The sequence below is a fragment of the Tyto alba genome, unplaced genomic scaffold (genome assembly GCF_018691265.1).
Source record: "Tyto alba isolate M040663 unplaced genomic scaffold, T.alba_DEE_v4.0 Super-Scaffold_15, whole genome shotgun sequence".
Classification (NCBI taxonomy): Eukaryota; Metazoa; Chordata; class Aves; order Strigiformes; family Tytonidae; genus Tyto; species Tyto alba.
This window is the reverse complement of record NW_024881277.1, coordinates 9490043-9508465: the sequence shown is the minus strand read 5'-3', so window position 1 is coordinate 9508465 and position 18423 is coordinate 9490043. Positions and strand designations below refer to the sequence as shown.

Sequence of the window (18423 nt, the reverse complement as noted above, 5' to 3'; positions counted from 1 at the left end):
ATGCCTTGAACACTCTACCAGGTCCGCCTCCCTGAGAGCATCTCAGCAATAAAAAGGGTCTCCTGCGTGCCGTGCCTGAATGCTGGGCTATCCTAACAAAGCTGCTGCCAAGAATAAGCCCAAGGAATTAGAATTTTAAAAATGTTTTTTCTCATTCTTTTCTCCCTGCACTCTGGGTGATAAGCTTGTGGCAACTTTTGTTGTAACAACAAAAATTCCTCACGGGTTGAGATAAGAAGACTTTAATAATTGAAACAAGATGTAGTAATAATAATAATATTAGTAATAATAATAGAAATAATTGCAATAACTGTAATGAAAAGGAAGATAACAAAAAGAGAGAGGAATAAAACCAAAGAAGACAAGGGGTGCCCAGTGCAATTGCTCTGTACCCACTGATCCATGCCCAGCTGGTCCCCCCAAGCAGTGATCCACATCTCACGGCCAGCCAAACATCTTCCTCCCTCTTGTTTATATACAGGGCCTGATGTCATGTGGTATCAAATAGCACTTTAGCTAGTTCAGGTCAGCTGTCCTGGTCATGCACTCTCTCAGATTGTTGTGCCCCCCTTCACTGGCAGCATGGGAAACTGAACAATCCTTGACTTAGGATAAGCCCTGCTCAACAACAACTAAAACATCCCTGTGTTCTCAACATTGTTCTCATCCTAAACCCAAAGCACAGCACTACCAGATGCTAGGAAGAAAATTAACTCTGTCCCAGCTGAAATCATGACTTTGCAGATTGCCTTTCTTGGTAAGCCTGGCTCCTTGCAACCCTTTTTGTCAAATAGGGAAGTTCTTCTGGGCCCCACTGCCCTCTGCATCTGACATGCACACCAGCTGGTTGGGTCATTTGGCCTCTGTGACCAGATGCCGTGGATCATGCTCATTATCCAGGCTGTTTGCAAGCATCATATTCCTTCCTCTTGTTCTTTGCAGTCACTTGAACTAGGATCGGAAATGTCAGGCTGTGCTCTGCCTGTTGTGACAAACTGTTCAGCCATCGTCATGGTCTGCCTTCAACCAAAAAGACTTTTCAGTGTGCACAACATTCTTGTCGGGGTGGCTTCTGCATCTGTACCTTTGCTGCCTGCTGGCAGGACTTTGCTGCAAATCTTAGAAAGCAGCAAATGCTGATTTTTGTCACTCCTATCCCTGAACTTGACCTTATTGTTGCCCAATAAGGTGTTGGAACTGACCATCTGAGGCGCATAGATTTAGGTCAACCTCACTGCTCATTGTTTTCCTGTGAAGTTCAGTGTGACTGGGGATGAGCTCGTTCATCGTTACAGTGGTGCTTTCCACCTTCGTCATCACTTCCATTAAATGAGCATTTCTTTTTCTTACTCATACTGCCATACACCCAGTCAAGTTATTGTCTTCTCAGAGGAAGCATCTGCACACATGCCTTAAATGCTGATGTGCTGGAGCTTCAGTGCACAGGGACCTTGAGATACTTGGGTCTTTGGCCAGCAGGAACCTCAAGTTGTACAAGGAGAAGGGGCAAAGTGGGACTGGACCAGCAGAGGAGTGAGTCTGAGGAGAAGGCCCTGGGCACTGTGAGTGATGCCATATGTACCTGGTAAAGGCTCACCATGAATAGAGCCAGCTCCTGCATACGGAGCTGCACTGTAGCATGACCATCGAGACACGGGGAGTTACATCCCCCTCGACTCAGCACTGGTGTGGCCACACCTGTAACATTCTCTGGGGCTTTCCATTGTGAGGAGAAGGAAGGAACGGGAGAGTGCCCAGAGGATGTCTGCAAAGGTGGGTTTAGAGGGCATTAAGCACATGAAGTGTGTGGAGTGCCTGAGGGACCTGGATTCCTTGTCCTGATGGTGTGGAAGGTCGTGCGGGAGTAAAAGAGTAGCTCGAAATTAGGAGTTTTGGGTGTTTTCAGAGATTTGGACCTTTTCTTTGTAGTGGGAAACCACCTGAGAAAGGAAAAGAATCACAAAGTACAGCTTGGGAGGTTGAGACGGGACAGGAGGAGAAAAAAATGTCCCTTGAAGGGTAGTGCAGTGGTACCAGAGGTCACCCAGAGCCCAGATCAGTGCAGTGCTTTGTGTTCCAAGGAACAGGCAGGGAGGAAGGAGAGATCTCAGGAAAGGCAGGGAGATGCCATAGGTTGGGTGTCCACAGCCTGGGGGTCTCTGTCCCCTTGGCTATGGCAGTTGTCTCTGCTACCAAGGCCTGAAAGGAGACATGATAATCACATGGAACTGGGGCCTCGTGGCTTCCTTGCAGCCCCCCAGGGAGGCTGGGAGCTGTGGTACCACTGTCCTCCACTCAGCATTGCCCACCCCACCCCACAGTGCCCCAGGAAGAGCCCTGAGCCAGTGTGAGGGACAGGATCCCCCTTCTTGGGGCTGACCACTTGCCATGATAAAATATATCAAGTTTTACTCAGCATCAGCTCCCCTTGCACAGTGCCTTTGCCTACCTGTACTCACAGCCTCCAATTTTCTTCTCTAACTAATCCATGGGGACACCTGGTCTGTAATGGGCCTCAGAGGGGCCAATTAACACTCCAAGACACTTTGGCTTTTGCTTCTGACTGTAACCCCTTCAGAGGTTGGTTCAGCTCCTCTCAGTATCTGAGGTTCAAGCACCAAATACACCATAAGGCTCATTAAATACGAGAAAACATGAGGGAGACTCATTTCTTCCATAATATATTTCAGGACTTTCAGGCTTGTACAGGTAATTGGAGAGGCTTCAGGAGTCAACTTAAGTGGAAGATTTTAATGACAACTTCATAAAAACTTTTTTTTTTTTTTTTTTTTCTTTTGAAGGGGTTTTATCCTTTTTTAATTTTACAGAAGTGATAGAAGCTTTCTCCAATTCAGAGGGTCTTCTAAGGAGGACAGGAAATGTAGCAACAGCGTCTCCTCATGGTCCCCCACTGTATGGGCAACTTTCCTCCCACCTCCCCAGCCCCACCATTTCCCTCAGGGGCTGCCTGGGACTTGCATTCTTCTACATCAGACTTCCTCACTGATGTTCACAGCTGAATGTTACAGCTCCTTTGCACCAATTCCCACCTGATTAACCCTGAGACTTGACTGTAAATAGTCACAGGACTCATTAATTTTGAAGAAACGGAAGTAAAACATGATGCAAATTATTAAAAAAAAAAAAAAAATCAACATTGAAGTCCACAACTGTATGCCAAGTCCAAGCCTCCACTAAGGTCTACCTTCCTCAAGCGATGACCATAAAAATAGCTAGACAAATAGATAGGAAATTATAAATATACACACAATTAGCAAGTTGGCTAAAGGAGAGTTTGGCAGTTTAAATCAACTTTTCCACCTTCTTGGCCAAATTTCAGCCCAGAGCCTTGTCACCAGCTCATGCCTCTAGTGATCTCCCTGCCCATCTTCCTGTGCCTCCTTAGCCATGCCCACCTCTAGCAAATGAATTTGGGGTGTTGTGGGCAACATTTTACAGTCAACTGAAAAATCATTTGTCAATGTTCAAAGCATTTCTGAGGTATAACTGAGAAAGAAATGAACTTGTGTTACATCATGTGGTTGTTAACATCATTATATTTAACAAAACCCATCCTCGAAGACAGGCTGTTCTAAAAGCTCCCCTGCAACTGGACAGAAATTAAGATGCAAGAATAAACTAATTATAGTTTCTGCACTCTAACAAGCTCCCAGGGGAAAGTTACTGAGCTGTGGGAGGAATAAAGAGTCTTTGGGGTTTAGTGGGGCATGCTGAGGGGTTTGGGTGAGGAAGCTCCCTCAGGAGATTGACGTGGGCCTCTCTGGGGGCTGATTAGAGCAGAAGAACAGAGGCAAGTGACTTCAGGGTGACAAGAAAGGAGACAGAGACATCCTGTGTCGTGTAGCCCCTTGGATGTGCCCTGCCAAGGGGCTCAGTGCTAATTCCCAGCCCATTTGAGTGGTGATGCCTTTGGTCATCAGCAGCTGAGGTTTTCCCCCGGTCACTCTGAGGACAAATACACGCCGAGTGCCACATCCTTGCCCCTCAGGCCTGGCTCTGTCCTGCTCACCCTAAACCTTTGCCTATACCCTAACACCTAACCCTGAAAGGTGAGCTCTCATCCTTATCCCTGCCCTGATCACTGAAGCTGAAACCCTCACCAGATGCCTGAAATCTAAGCCCTACCTACCTCCCTAATCCTTTCCCTCAACACCCCTCATCTTCAACCAAGTCCTTCCCTGGGCTGGCCTAACCCTGGGCAACAGCCCTGGGTGGGGTGCAGCTCAGCAGAAAAGGCCCTGGGGTTCATGGTGGACAACAAGCTTCACATGAGTCAGCGGAGACGGCTGGCAACCCAGAAGGCCAACAGCATCCTGGCTGTCTGAAGAGGAGCATGGCCAGGAGATGAGGGGAGGGATTCTCTTCCATTCAGTGCTTGCTGGACCACATGCCCAGTACTGCACTGAGTTTGGGGCCCCCTGCCCCCAGTACAGGAAGGACATGATCAACTGGAGCAAGCTCAGTGAAGAGGCACCAATACTGTCAAGCATGTGTAGACGTGCAGGGGGCTGGAGAGCTTCCCACCTGAGGAAAGGCTGAGGGAACACTCTCCAGTATGGAGACGAGAAGGCTTTGGGAAACCTCGTAGGAGCATTTCAGTACCTGTCAGGCAGTTAAGAAAATAGATCCAGGCTCTTCATTGTGGTGGATGGTGGGAAAAGGAGAGGCAAGGGACAAAAGTGGAAAGAACGTTCAGGCAGGAGATGAGGACCATGAGGTCATAACCATGAGGTCACTTACACACTGGAAGAGGTTATCTTGAGAGGCTCTGAAACCCAGACCCTTGGAGGTTTCCAAGCCTCCTTTCCCCCTACATATGGTCTCCCAACATTGAAAAAACGCTCTGGCTCAGGCAAGAATGAAGCAAAAGCCTATGGCACCAGCACAAGCTCTTCCTCCCCTGGGCTTCTCTTCCCTGTGAGAGGGGTCTGCCACTAACCCCACACTTCTTTCACCCTCAGCTTTTGCAGCTGAATGTGCCTGGCCTTCTCACTTGACTTTGCAACCATTACCTTTGTTTTCAAGGCCCAACACATATCTTGTCACGCCCACTGTAAGCTGGCACCCACCCCGCACCTGGAGCTCACCTGGCCACAGGGGCAGGGAGAGGCCAGGCCCGCTCTGCTTGCACTGGGCACAGCTTTTTCCTGGGAACGTCCCCAAGGAGCTCTCCTCACGTGTGTCAGGCTGTGGCCTGGCCCAGGTGGCACAGGGACAAGGGCTGCTGGAGCAGGGCTGAAATAGCTCAGCTGGGAGAGCATTAGACTGAAGATCTAAAGGTTCCTGGTTCAACCCCAGGTTTCAGCAATGTTTTTCTCCCTTAGGGTCTTGCAGAGCCCGTCTGCCTTTGTCCATCCTGCCCTGGCCCTCCTTGCTCCTTCCCCTCTTGCCAGAGCACTGCCCGTGCGCTGTAGCTGCACATCTACAGGTTAGAAGGATCCTTCCTCTTGCGCCACAAGCCCCCAGCCTTCCCCTGGGCAGGACTCTCCACTCAGTGTGTCTTTGGGGTGTTCTCCAGCTGGGTCTCCTTCCCTGCTCCACAGGGATCGGGATCTCTCCACTCAGGGGTCTCTGCAAAGACTCTGTCTCTCTCCTCATGGTCATTCTCACTGGTGCACAGACTGCTCCCCTCCTCACACACATCCTTCACCTCAACCTCAGTTCCCAGACCAGGGCACACTGCCCACAGGGAGGCCACCATCTCCCCAGTCCCAGGGAGAGGCACTCCTTGCAGCTGAGCAGCACAATTGTCCCATGTTTACCACCATGAAGACACCACCCCTGTGTGTGGTCAGGCTCTCAGCCTTGGAATTAACAGCTGCCCGTGCTCAGCCACCCTGCCACAGAGACCCCAGCCAGGGCTGTCCCAGGGCACTGCTTTGCTGTCAGGACAGGCCTCAGCGCTGGAGGAGTGGGGAGGTCCCTGAGCCCACCCACACCCGCAGCCCCAGGGAGATGGAAGCCTGCTGTCCACCTCACCTCCTGGGATGCTGGTGGGAGGAGTGGTGCAGGGCAAGCCCCAGTGACTGGAGGAGGGGTTATAGGATTTCTGCCCCTGTGTGCCCCCACCACACACCCTGGGGTGCCATCAGAGCCTGGGGGAACCTCACCCCAGAGAGGGAATTTCCCTCACCCTGTTGCACTGCTCCTGCTGTGGAGTTGGGGACAGACGTGGCAGAGAGGGGTGTTGTCCTGGGGGGCAGAGGAGGCTTAGGGGTATTCTCTTCTCCATCGACCTAGCTCAAAATGGGCCAGAGCATGGGAGAAGTGCCTGCAGCAAGAGCCTCCTCCTGCCCCATTTCCCTGCAGAGTCGGTAAAGGGGCAGCACTCTGCAGTGCAGCCCTAGGGCTGGATCAGGCCCCAGTGGAGAGCCAGTCCTGACTTCCCCTATCTCAGGAGGCTTCAGGTTCTGTTTTCTGCAGAGGGTCCCAGGGTACCTGGGGACAACGGCACTGTGATTGGCACAGACACATCATGGGAGGAGAGTGTCTCTCCTGCTGGCAGGTTTCAAGGGACTGTAGCTCAGTGGCTGAGCAGCTCCTTTGCATGGGGGAGTTCCTGGGTTCCATCCCCAGCACCTCCAGGGGTGCTGTTGCCCTGACTCCCCAGCCAGAGGCAGGTGTGGGCTGGAGTTCAGGCTCTGGTCATCTCCAGGCCCTGTGGGTCTGTCCTGCCCAGCCAGGGCTTGGCTTTGAGGGCAGGAGGGCGGTGGCATGGCTGGGTGTGCTGCCTCGGCTGAGCACCGTCCTGGAGGAGAAGCAGGCAGCTGTGCTGGACCTGAGCTCATGTCACTGCCCGGCACCACAGAGCCACCCCACCCGCCGCCCAGGGACAGCGCTGGGCAGCAGAGTGTGCTTCCCTGTGGGGAGCCCTCAGGGAGGGCACAGAAGTCGGCAGCACGCTCGGAATCCTTTCTGGCTGCACTGAGGGATGTGCTGTGAGAGTGCTGGTCCAGCCCAGGTGTCCTTTGGGACCAGGGCCACACTGCCCTGGTGGCTTGCCAGGGGCAAGGCTCTGAGATTGTCCTTTCTCCAGGGGGAGATCCCAAACCACATGAGAAGCATTCCTTGTGCCAGCAGGTAGGGGTGTCTGAGCTGGATGAGCCTGGGCAGGGCTGTGGGACTCCCAGCCGGAGGAATGACATTTCCTACCCTGACCCTGTCTCCAGGTGTTTCTCCTTCCACCGGCACCACTGGCTGGAGCAGAGCCCCAGTTCAGGGAACGTGGAGCTGCTGAGGTCAGGCACAGCTCGGCAGAGGTGCGACTCGTGGGGCCGGTGCCCACCTCTTATTCATGGGGTGTCTGGTGTCTCCATGCACCCTGTGCTGGTGGGATCGGGGAGGCACAAGCCTGTCCACAGACATGCCCAGGCAGCGAGAGCCAGGACATGGTGCCTTGGCTGCTCCCCCAGCAAAACCACTGGCAACCAAAACGGGGTGAGAGACACGGACTTTCACTGCAGGGTGCCCAGCCCTTGGCAACAGGGAGCCCAAACTCAGAGAAATAAGGCTGCTCTCCCATGGGCTTTCCACAGCCAAGCTCTGCCCAGTGTGGGGCAGCAGTGCTGAGGGTTGGGGTCTCACTGCGACCCCCCTCAGGTAGATCCTCAGGAGCTGCAGGAGCAGCCACAGATCTGGGGCACAGTGGCAATCCTGCTTTGCTGCAGAGAAGGGACCCAGCTGGCAGAGCCAGACTGTTAAGTCCCAAAATGCATGAAACAGGTTCTTTCTGCTCAGGGGTGCTGCCCCCTCAAGCTCACCCACGCCTGGGGCTTATTTCCTCAAGGAGGAAGAGGCAAACCTCTACCAGATGCCAGATTATGGGAGAAATATTACACCTATGGGAGGGCAGAGCTGGTGGGGCAGTCACACTGAACAGGCACTGGGCTCTTTTCCCCAGTTCCCACTTGGGGCACCTTGAGTGTGCAGATCAGTGTCCATACTGCCCAGAGGCCCCCACCATCCCATGTTCAGAAAATAACACTCCCCTTTTCATCTTTACTTCACTTTTATAAACTTATTTCTCTGAGATGCAGGGCTGGAGCTTATCCCAGTGAGAGTTCTCCAGGCTGTGTTTTTAATGCCCATGGATGTCACGCATCACTGTGGGGGTCTTGCCCTGGGAACACTGCTCTCCCATGAGGGCTGCCAGCAGGAAGGCTCTCAGGTGTGGGGCAGAGGGATGTGTGAACCTCGGCTCCCCCCAGGTGCCCCCAGGGTCAGCCCAGGGGTGGAGGAGCTCCCAGCAGGGAATGGGGCAACACTGCTATAGGAGAGGATGTTGGCAACATCTGCCTCCTCTCCACTCTGCTCCAGGGCCAGATCCTGCTGTTTGCAGCACTATGGAGCTGCAGCTACTCCCCCCAGGCAATCCTGCCACAGACACCCAACGCACCTTCCAGCCTGCAGCAGAGAAGCCCATTGGGGAAGAGCCGGTGGAGTGCGGAGACCCACCAGCGGGAGCAGGGAGGGCAGTTGGGCAGTTTGGGCGCCAGGTCCTGCCCAGGTGCCAAACTCTTCTCCCAGCCTGGCTTCTGCACAAGGTTTCTGTGCCGTGGGTGCTGGGGCAGGTGAAACCCCAGCTGAGGGAGAAGGACCCTGGCTCAGCTCCCAGCAGCACCAGTTTTAGTGGAGGGACACAAAATCTCCACTGCCATGGAAAAGTGCCCACATGAGCATCCTCCCGGATGGGCCCTTCTCCAGGCCAGGGGCTGGAGCACAGCTTTTGGCTGCTGCACGCGTCTTGTGGGGAAGCTTTCTCCATCCCCCTGGCCCTCTAACAGCGCTGAGGGAACAGTGCCCTCATCCTCGGTGCTCCCAGCCCTCCTGTACCTGCCCACAAGTACTGCCCCTCACACAACCCAAACTGACATCCCTGGCAAGGCAGCAGGGGGGCAGGGGTGGGAGCTGGAGGGGAGCAGGAGGAGGGTTTCCCAGGGCTGCCCCGGGTCTGCAAGGCAGGAGGAACAGCCCATGGAGACTGGGGTCCTGGCAGAGCATGAGGAGAGAGAATCCCAGACACGTGTTTCCCAGGAGGTGGCTCTGCACCCTGTGCCAGGGCAGTGGGGAGCAGAGCTGCCTCCCAAGCATTGTGGGAGGTAATCCACGGGCCATGATCCCACCTGGGGCTGGCTGGGTTTTTCAGGGACCTGCGGTCACCTTAGGGCTCGCTTCTGTGAGACAAAAGCCCAGGGCTCACCCTGACATGGCAGCTCTGTTGTGGCCTCTGCACTGTGGGATCAGCGTGGCCCAGGCAGGGCCTGGGGGAAAGAGCAGCTGGAACCCTTGGGGGAGGAAAAGGGTGCTCCTACTGGGGTGCATCATGGGACCTATCAGAGAGCCATTTTTTCTAGAAACTGTCTTTGGGCAGCAGGATGGAGATGTCTCTGTCACCAAGATTATTCCCCAGGGACCATGGCCTCACGGAGCCCCACAGGCTGACACCGAGCCTGCTGTCCCTGAGACGTGCCCCTTCCCGACCACTGTGTCTCTGTTCTCTGCTCTCCCTGAGCAGCCTCAGGGAGATGCCCTGACACCTGGCAGGGAAGCACCAGCTCTGGGTCAAAGCCCCCAGAGGCTTTTAATAAACAAATATAAGAATGCACAGCATAAAAATGGGAATAAAAATGGAGGAAACTCCAGGCTGTTTCTGCTGCCCATGGCTCAAGAGAGACAGTCCCCTGGTGCTTGCGGCTCTCCCAGCTGCACAGACCTCTCCTCCCTCCCGGCTGCACCCAGCTGTGCAGCAGGGATGGGCTCTCCTGGCCTGGGGCTCAGGGACTGCTGTGCACCAAGCTCCGGTGTCACAGCCTTTGCGTCCTCACAGGGAAGTGCCACAGGCACCTCTTCAGCATCATCATAGCCCATGCTCCCCGGGGACGGGGACGAGGTGTCTCCTTCAGCTCCAGGGACGTCGGCACTTCTCCAGGAGCGCAGGCTGCCCCCTGCAAGCAGCAAGGTCGGACGTTTCAGTTCACTCCATGGGATCTGTACACCACCACCCTCCCTGCTCCTCACCACATTCAGCTCCTTCTCCCACCCCCGGGCCTTTCAAGGAAAACTCCCATGCCAGGTTTCCTCTTCCCTGCAGGTTTGGGTGTCAGTAGGGTAGTGACTTGAGGGGCACCAGGGATGGCACCCTAGGAACAGGCAGCGCTCTCTTTCCCTCTCACCTCCAGGTGCAGCCCTGGGCCCTGCTCCCTCCTCTGGCATCCTGGGCATTTCCCACTCTCCCTGCCCAGGCACAGCATCCTCCCCCGCATCAGGAACCTCCCTGGCATCATCGTAGCCATCTGCTGGGTCACCTCCGGGCAGGACAAGGACATCTGAAAGGAGAGGGGAGTTGGTGACAGTGAGAAGATCCGTCCTGCAGAGCAGAGGATGAGAGGATGTGCAGGGACACAAGCGCAGACACTGGGCTTGGCAGAACCACAAGTGATGCCCATGTCCTCCCCTTCTCCGATGGTGACACTCAGGGACACCTCTGTCCACCCCATGTCTGCAGGGAGATCAACCCCTTCCTGCCTCCATTACCTGGTGCTGATCCCAGACCTTTCTCCTCCTCACTGACCCCAGGGTGGGGCTGCAGCTGGGTCAGGGACTCCTCTGAATAGGAGCCTGGAGAGATGCACAGCAGGTGTTATGGAGCAAGCCCCACTGACGTGGTTCACGGTCAGCGCTGCTGGGGAAGGGGGACCCACAGAGCTGGGGCTGTGTGGGGAGGAGGGCTGGGAATTCACCCTGCTCCCCCGGGACAAACCCTGTCTCAAAGGAGCTTCCAGAGCTGGCCCAGGACAGCCCCTTCCCTCGCTCCTCGGGTGTCTCATGGGGTGCAGGGGCAGGAAGAGAGGGGCTGTCCAGCTGGGACAGTCAAAGCTGACTGGGAGAAAGCTTCTCTCCTGGTCCCAGGACCTGGATGCTCTCCCCACAGCCCCCACAGCCCCAGCACCACAGGGACCACAGGCTGGGGGGCTTCAGAGGGTCAGCTCCTGGTTGGGGCCAAAGGAAAGGGTCCTGCGGATGTGCCTCCAGGGAAGACCCACACCCACCTGAGCGATCAAACCTGGCCCGTTTCTCCCACGCTGGGCTGTACCCAATCTCCTCGTACACAGCCTCGGGGAAGGGCTCCTGGGCTCTTCTGGAGCCTGTGGACAGAGGCAGGGCTGGCACAGGGACAGGCAGAGGGGCAAAGGGACCCCACTGTGCTCCCCCAAAACGGTTCCATGTGCCACCTCAGGACTGGTCCAACAGCACGCCCCACTGCACTGTCCAGGCACAGCTGCCACATCCCCAGTGAGGGCAGCATTGGTGTGAAGATTATCTGGGGCAGCATCACCCTCACATCATCCCTTTGGAGACAGTGCTCATGCCCCTCTGGCCTGTGCGCCATGTCCCCCTTGTCTCACCCCGGATATGTTCCCACATTTCCTCTCCACCTGGAGCTTGCCCCTACCTGCCCCTGTCCCACCAGGGGGTGGGCAGGGCTGGGCAGGGGGACAGCCTGGGGGCCTGACACCACGGTGATGGACCCTGCTGCCCCACACTCCTCCTAGCATCTCTCTTGCCCCAGAGCCCCCTCCAGCACTACCGAGAGCACTGCCAGCCTTGGCCATCCCCTCTCTGCCATTTCTCTCCTCACACCATGGCTAACTGCCCCCACCTCGGGGCTCTCTCCACCCCTTGCTGCTGGTGCCCCACAGCCAGGCACTCAACGGGGAAGCACGAGGCAGGTAGCAGCACACAGTCTCACCCTCCCGCTCTGCCTGTGCCCCTTGCTGACACCCCCCACAGCACCCTACAGCCCTACCAGGAGGTATCTCCCCCCGGCACCTCTGGGCAAGGACTCACCTCTGCGCCCAGCCCCGGCGCTCAGCACTTGCCCAGCCAGGAGGGCCAGGAGCAGGCAGACAAGGGTCCCCAGGATGATGCACATGATGACGGGCACTGAGACTCTCCCGCTGCTGCTCTGATGGCCTCGGGTGGGATCTGCATGGGAGACAACTTCGAAGGGGCAGCACCCCAGGGGTGAGTGACAGGAAAGCTTCCACCATCCTGGGTAAATTATAGCTCTCCCCAACCCCCTGCCACCACTCCAGTATCTCCTCCAGGCAGTTTCACACCCCAGCTAGGAGCCCCTTCCATCCAGCTGTGGGTCACAGCCTGGCCCCGGGGGTACCCAGACTCCGGGGAGGACAAGTTACCTGCTCGGGGTGGGGGTGTTGTCGTCCTGGGTGTAGCTGCAGAGGAGGAAAAGGAGAGCTGGGCTGAGATGGGTGTGTGGGTATCAGGAAACCTCCTCCCCAACACACCGTGTTTGTGTGTGTGTGTGTGTGTGTCTCTAGATGTCCCTGACACATCCCACCCAAATTGCCCCTCCTGTAGTGCCAGAAAGGGAGGCCGGGACAGAGCCCAGCACCTCTGCTCTGGGAGGCAGGCAGGATGGCAGAGGCAGCCCAGGGGATAGTCCTGGGGCTGCAGGGCCCCGGGCAGTGGCCAGAGCACGGCCAGTTACACCGAGGCTGCTCCCTGCCTGGCACCGGGCTCCTGCACTCCACAGGAATGTTCTTTCTCTCGGAAGGTCGGGGTCCATGCCCGGACCGCGTGGACAAAAGGCCTTCCCTAGTTCCCTGCTAATACCCGAGCAAAGGCTCCCAGCCCTGCCACTAACCTGAGCAGCGCACAGCAGCATCTTCCTTGTGCCGGCAAGCCCCGCTGTCCCCGGGCCGGGCCCAGCAGTCCTGCAGGGATGGCTCCGTCCCCTGGCACTCCACCTGCTCCAGCCAGATGGGGCCCGTCCCCATCCCAAATGCAGCCTCATGCAGGGCAGACACCGCGGGGCCACAGCCCAGCTGCCTGCACGCCACCTCGGCATCCTGCATGTCCCACGAGTCGTCGCACACCGTCCCCCAGGAGCCACGGTGCCAGACCTCCACTCTGCCCGAGCACTCGTCCTTGCCTCCCACGGCACGAATCTTCTCCCTGGCTGGAGAAGAGTAAGACCTCCCATGGCACCGGGAGAGCAGGCAGAGCCCTGCCAGACACAGAGGGGAGCTCCCTACCTGTGCAGCTCGTGGAGTTGGGGCACGGTGCCAGCGAGGTTGGAGGCATTTCTGGCTGTCCCCCTGAAGAAGGAAACACTGTGGTGAAGGGGCTGGTTTGGGGGATCATGCAGAAGAGAGTGGGGCTGAGCTCTGCTCGGGCCTCCCTGCACCATCTGGGGCAGCAACTGAAACCCTGTCATCCATGGGACACATGCAGGACTGTGGGGGGACCCTGATTGCTCAGCCCCAGAAGGTCCCTGGCTCACAGAGCAGCAGTAGCTTGTCTGTGGAGGGGAGGCTCTTCTGAAAACCATCTGGTCTCTTCTGAGACCTCACCTGGAGATGCCTCTGCTTCCCCAGGCACTGGTGGCAACCTGGGTGGCAACTGCTGCTGGATGTGTGTGGCCGCGGTCACGTTTGTGCCACTGGCAGCACAAGGGTCTGGCATGGAAAGTAAAAGCCTCTCCAAGCTCTTTCTCTGTGTTTGGCCATGCCCTGTGGGGAGCAGGAGCTGGGGTGACACTGGTGCCGGGTGCCAGAGTTACCATTGCAGGTGATGTGGATCTCCTCTTCCAGGTATTCACATGACTGTGGGTTCCAGGGTGTGGAGGGACACTGCCAGAAAGAGCTGTTTGTCTCCCACACCGCACGTGATCCAGCCAGGCAGGGCCAGACACCCTGCCAGAGGGCAGGCGTGTTTCGAGGGATCCTCTGTCCCCGCAGCCCAGCTCCTTGCACGCCAGTGTCACCGTGTTGTCAGTGATGGAGTTAGAGCAAATGCTCCCCCATGTCCCGTTGTAGAAAACCTGCAGGCGCCCGGAGCAGCCGTCGCTGTTCTCCAGCCTCAGGGCCACGAACTCTGGGAAGAAAAGGCCCCAAAGCGGGAACAGGCTGATCTGGGGCTGTGGGAGCCAGGACACCTCTACACCCCCAGGCCTCAGCCGGCAGGGGCAAGGCCACCACATCCCCCTTGCACCCAGGGGCAGAGAGAAGTCCCGGATTTACAGCCAGCCCTGCCCTTCCCGAACCCTCGGGACGCTGAGCTCCCCAGGGACCCCCCGTGGGACTGAGGGTGTCCGTGCATGGGTGGGCCTTGGGCAGGAGCTCAGAGGCAGCCAGGGGCAGCCTTGGCCATGGCCGGCTCTCCCCGCGTCCTGCCCTCCCCGGACCAGGCTCCCACCACAGCTCCTGAGGTGGCACAGACCTGAGCAGACGACTCCCGCATCCTCTTTGTGCCCGCAGTCGTGCTGCCCCCAGGGCCCAGCCGGGCAGTCCCAGAGAGCAGCTTCGGCCCCGGAGCAGTTCACACCATCCAGCCAGATCTGCCCGGAGCCTTCCCCGAAGCGAGCGGAGCCGGCTACCTCCACTGCCTCTCCGCAGCCCAGCTGGTGGCAAACGACGGCGGCATCAGACAGGTCCCAGCCGTCGTCGCAGACAGTCCCCCAGATGCCCTGGGAGTAGATCTCCACTCTCCCTGCACAGCGCCCGGCCCCGTTCACCAGCCGGACCCGCCGGCTCCCTGCAGCGGGTGGAAACCCCAGTCGCTGTCAGGGCCTGCCTGCCTGCGCAGACACCGTCACCTGGGCGCCTGGGCAGTGCCACTCACCCCAGCAAATGACTCCCACGTCCTCCGCAAGCCCTGCTGCCAGCGCACTGCTGGGCAGGGAGGTGTTGCAGAGGGTCAGCTTGGCCTCGTGCCCTGCACACCGGACCCCTCGCAGCCCCACGGGGCCCGTCCCTCGCTCAGGCTTTGGGGGGTTGTAGGCTGTCCCTGCCTCTCCGCACCGCAGCTGCCGGCACACCACGCTGGCCTCCTGCACGTCCCACTGCTCATCCAGGACTCTGCCCCACGCCCCATCCTGGAAGATCTCCACTCGTCCGTCGCACCGGCTCCCTCCGCCCACCAGCCGCAGGGATCCAAAGCCGGCTGGGCCTGGGGACAGCAGAGATGCCACGCCATCGGCACACCGGGAGCATGGCACCCTGCAGGGAGCAGGGCGAGGGGGATTTTCAACCAAACGGGACAAGGTGGAGCCTTGTGCTGACGAGAAACAAGGGCAAAGCCTGGGCCCTCCCTGCAGCTCACAGCCAGGTCAGCTGCTGCTGGGGGCACCAGCTCCTGCCTGGGTGGGGGGATGAGGCTCTGCAGGGCTCTCTGTGGGGACGGGATGCGGCGGCTGCAGCCAGAGGGATGGAGCAGAGCCCTGCAGCCCTGTCCTGGGCTCGCTGCACAGTACGAGGACAGAGGAGCCCGGGCCTGGCGGTGGTGCTGGGGCCTAAGCCACTGCCCTGGGGGCAGATGCCTGCCTCCGTTCAGTCCTCAGCTCTCCCAAAGTCGAGCGGTCAGTCTGAGCAGGGAAAGCCCTCCAGACGGTTCCTGGGGAAGCCAGGGTTTCCCCAAGGAGAAATTCAGCCTGATACAGCCATGGAACCCCTACTTTTAGTGGCTATGTTGCACACAAGTGACAAATGGAGTCATGCAGCATTTTTCCAGCACTCACCTGAGCAAATGACAGCAGCAGCGTTCCCTTGGGAGCACGGCGAGGCCCCCAGGGTGGTCACTGGGCACTGTTGCAGGAGGCTTCAGTCCCGTCACAGTGGAATGAGTCTCTCCAGACAGGGCCAGTCTCTCTCCCAAAATGTTCTCCTCCAGGAATGGATTCAGCAAACCCGCAGTTGAGTTGCTGACAGAGAACGTGGGCATCCGAGAGATCCCAGCGGGAGGCACAGAGGGTCCCCCAGGTCCCCAGCACCTGGACCTCCACCCTCCCCGCACACACTGTGCTGCCATTCACCAGTCTGATCCCTGTGTACTCTGGGGACAGAGGCGAGAAAAGAGAGTGGATTGTGCTCCTGTACCCTCAGTAGCTGGTGGAGAGGCCAGAGGGACAACATGACTTTGTTTTCCTTCTGCAGTATTGTCATGCTGCAAACAAACCCATCAACCCTCCTGTCCTCACACCCGGCCCAGCACGGTCCCTGCTCTGTTCCCCAACCCCTACCACAGCCCCGGTGTTCAACAGCCCACCCTGAGTCCTTACCTGTGCAGTTCACAACAGCGCTGTTTGCGTGGGTGCAGGGCTGGTCCCGGGGGGACCCCGGGGCAGGAGGCGAGGAGGGATTCATTCCCCACACACCGCAGCTCTCCATCCCACATGGGACCCACCCCTTCTCCAACGTGACTTCCTCCAGTGACAGGCAGGGCTGCGCCGCACTGCAACTCCCTGCAGAGCACGTCAGCAGCCTTGGGACCAAAGTGGGAATCACAGACACTTTTCCACAGGTCCCCGTCACGGATCTCCACGTCCTGAGCAGCGGTTCTTCCCTTCCACAGACGGACAAATCCTGGAAATAAATCAACTGGGAGTTCCTAGATCTGTGGCATTCCCATGCCCACATCCCACACCACCTCCATGCAAGCTGTGACCAAAATCACTCACTGCACAATTAGAAGATATTTAAGGGTGATGGTGTCACAAAGGCATCCATATCAAGTTACACACCTTCTCTCCACCATCACAGCACTCAGGGGGGTGTCTATTGCAGACCCACAGCAGACTCTGCAAACCACGTTGGCACCGTTGGGACAAAGTGTGAGTCACACACCGCTGTCCAAAGGGCCTCCTCATGGATCACTATACGTCCTCAGAGGACCTGTGCCCTTAGAGCAGCCGGACAGATTCTGGACCAACCAATGACCCTGAGAGTTCCACAGCCCTCTGGCAATACCCTGACTACATGCCAGCTGATCTCCAAGGTGGCCACAGGCAAAAAGCCCTACGACATCCCCAGCTGCTCTCAGGGGGTGCTGGTGGTACAAACACATCACGCCCCCCTGCTGCTCCTCAGAAATCAGCACAGCACTTGGGGATTTGTTTCTCTTCCAACATCCACAGCCACAGGAGTCTCTCCAACAAACTGCTGCTGCTGCAGAGACCTTGGGCTGCCCAGTACTGGTCCCTGGGCACTGCAGCCCCCATAGCACTCGGGGTTTGGGGAAATGGGGCCAGGTGCGTTTGGCTGCTGCAGCTTGCTCTGCCCCACTGAGCTCAGCGCCAGGCGTGAGGAGCCCCTTGGTGCCATGAGAAGTGCACCCCATGCCCACAGAGATCTTGGGCTGTTGGGGTGAGGCTGGTGGATGGGACATGTCACAGGACTAAGGGACTGTGAGGATGTACCCGTGGTCAGTGGCTGGGCCACCACCTGCTCAGGAGCCTACCCAGTACAGAGGTTCTCGCCATGGCCAGAGTGCGCTGCTGGGCATGCATGGCCCTGCCCAGTGGCTGGGCAGAAGGCAGGAGAGTGGACAGAAGAGCAGCCCTGGGCTTACACGTGCTCCTGGTTCAAGGGTGGGCACAGAGGAGAGCCAGTAATTGCTGGCAAATCCCCTGTGGCACAGAGCAGCCAGGGGCTGGGGCAGGCAGAGAGGCTGGGTGGCAGGTCCGCACTGCCTGCACGGTGCCATGTCCCCATGAGCAGGCTCTCATGGGGTGACCCTGGGAGAGGAACAAGGTGCCACGTGCCACCATGCTCTTCTAGCCAAGCCCAGTGCTCTTCCTCTCCAAGCAATCCCTTTGCTTCAGCCAAGAGACTCATGTCTGCCGCAGGGATAACCCAAAAGTAGCTCCCCATCTCACACCCTTCCCCAGGATGGTCGGTGGCCACAGGAGTCACTTCTGGTGCCTCTGGCATGGGGGCAGCTGGCCCGCAGCACCGCCAGACAGCTCCTGGGTGAACAGGAGGAGAAAGATGGCAATCAACAGACCGTGCAGGGCAGGGATGGAGGGTTCATCTGTGCCAGCTCAGGGACCAGGCACAGTAAGGCACCCTTGGGCAGGTTCCCACTGGCTTTCCCCAGGCACTGGGGACACCAGTAATGACAGTCCCAGCTCAGCAGTGTGACTGGCCACACTGGGCAATGCTCTGGTGCCTGACTTTTGCTCCTTGAGGGCGCAGCACGTTCCTTCCACAATCTGAGCCCCAGAGGTATGGAAGGTTGTCCCCTTACCTGAACACACCACTCCAGCATCATAAGCATGACCACAGTCATGTTCACCCCATCCTCCGTGTGTGCAGTCAGACAGGGCAGATTCGTGCCATTACAGCCAACATCATCCATCCAAATGGGGCCAGATCCTGCCCAAAGTGTCCGTACTGAGGAGCTCAACAGCAGACCCACAGCCAGCTGTTTACAAACCACTGCTGCATCCTTCATGCTCCAGTAGTGACCACACACGGTCCCCCACTTGCCCTGTTGTTTCACCTCCACTCTCCCAGCACAGCGCCTGCCGCCGTCCGCCAGCCTCACCTCCACAGCACCTTCAAACACTGACACAGGACCAGTCAGGACAGCGCTCAGCCC

General features: G+C 57.8%; 1 protein-coding gene and 1 non-coding gene across 2 annotated transcripts; one reads left to right on the top strand and one right to left on the bottom strand.

The window, feature by feature from the left end:
* The first annotated feature begins 5255 nt into the window (after positions 1–5255).
* Positions 5256–5328, top strand: TRNAF-GAA. The gene has a single exon. It is a non-coding gene; the product is annotated as a tRNA-Phe (tRNA).
* Positions 5329–9216: 3888 nt separating this feature from the next.
* LOC122153093 (antigen WC1.1-like) lies at positions 9217–18111 on the bottom strand. The gene is given in 15 exon segments (XM_042789200.1): positions 9217–9281; positions 9846–9965; positions 10555–10638; positions 11070–11165; positions 11869–12006; positions 12689–13003; positions 13080–13142; positions 13607–13702; positions 13705–13920; positions 14266–14580; positions 14668–14988; positions 15563–15640; positions 15643–15876; positions 17281–17344; positions 18070–18111. Coding segments are annotated over 15 exon segments (2247 nt in total).
* Positions 18112–18423: the final 312 nt, after the last annotated feature.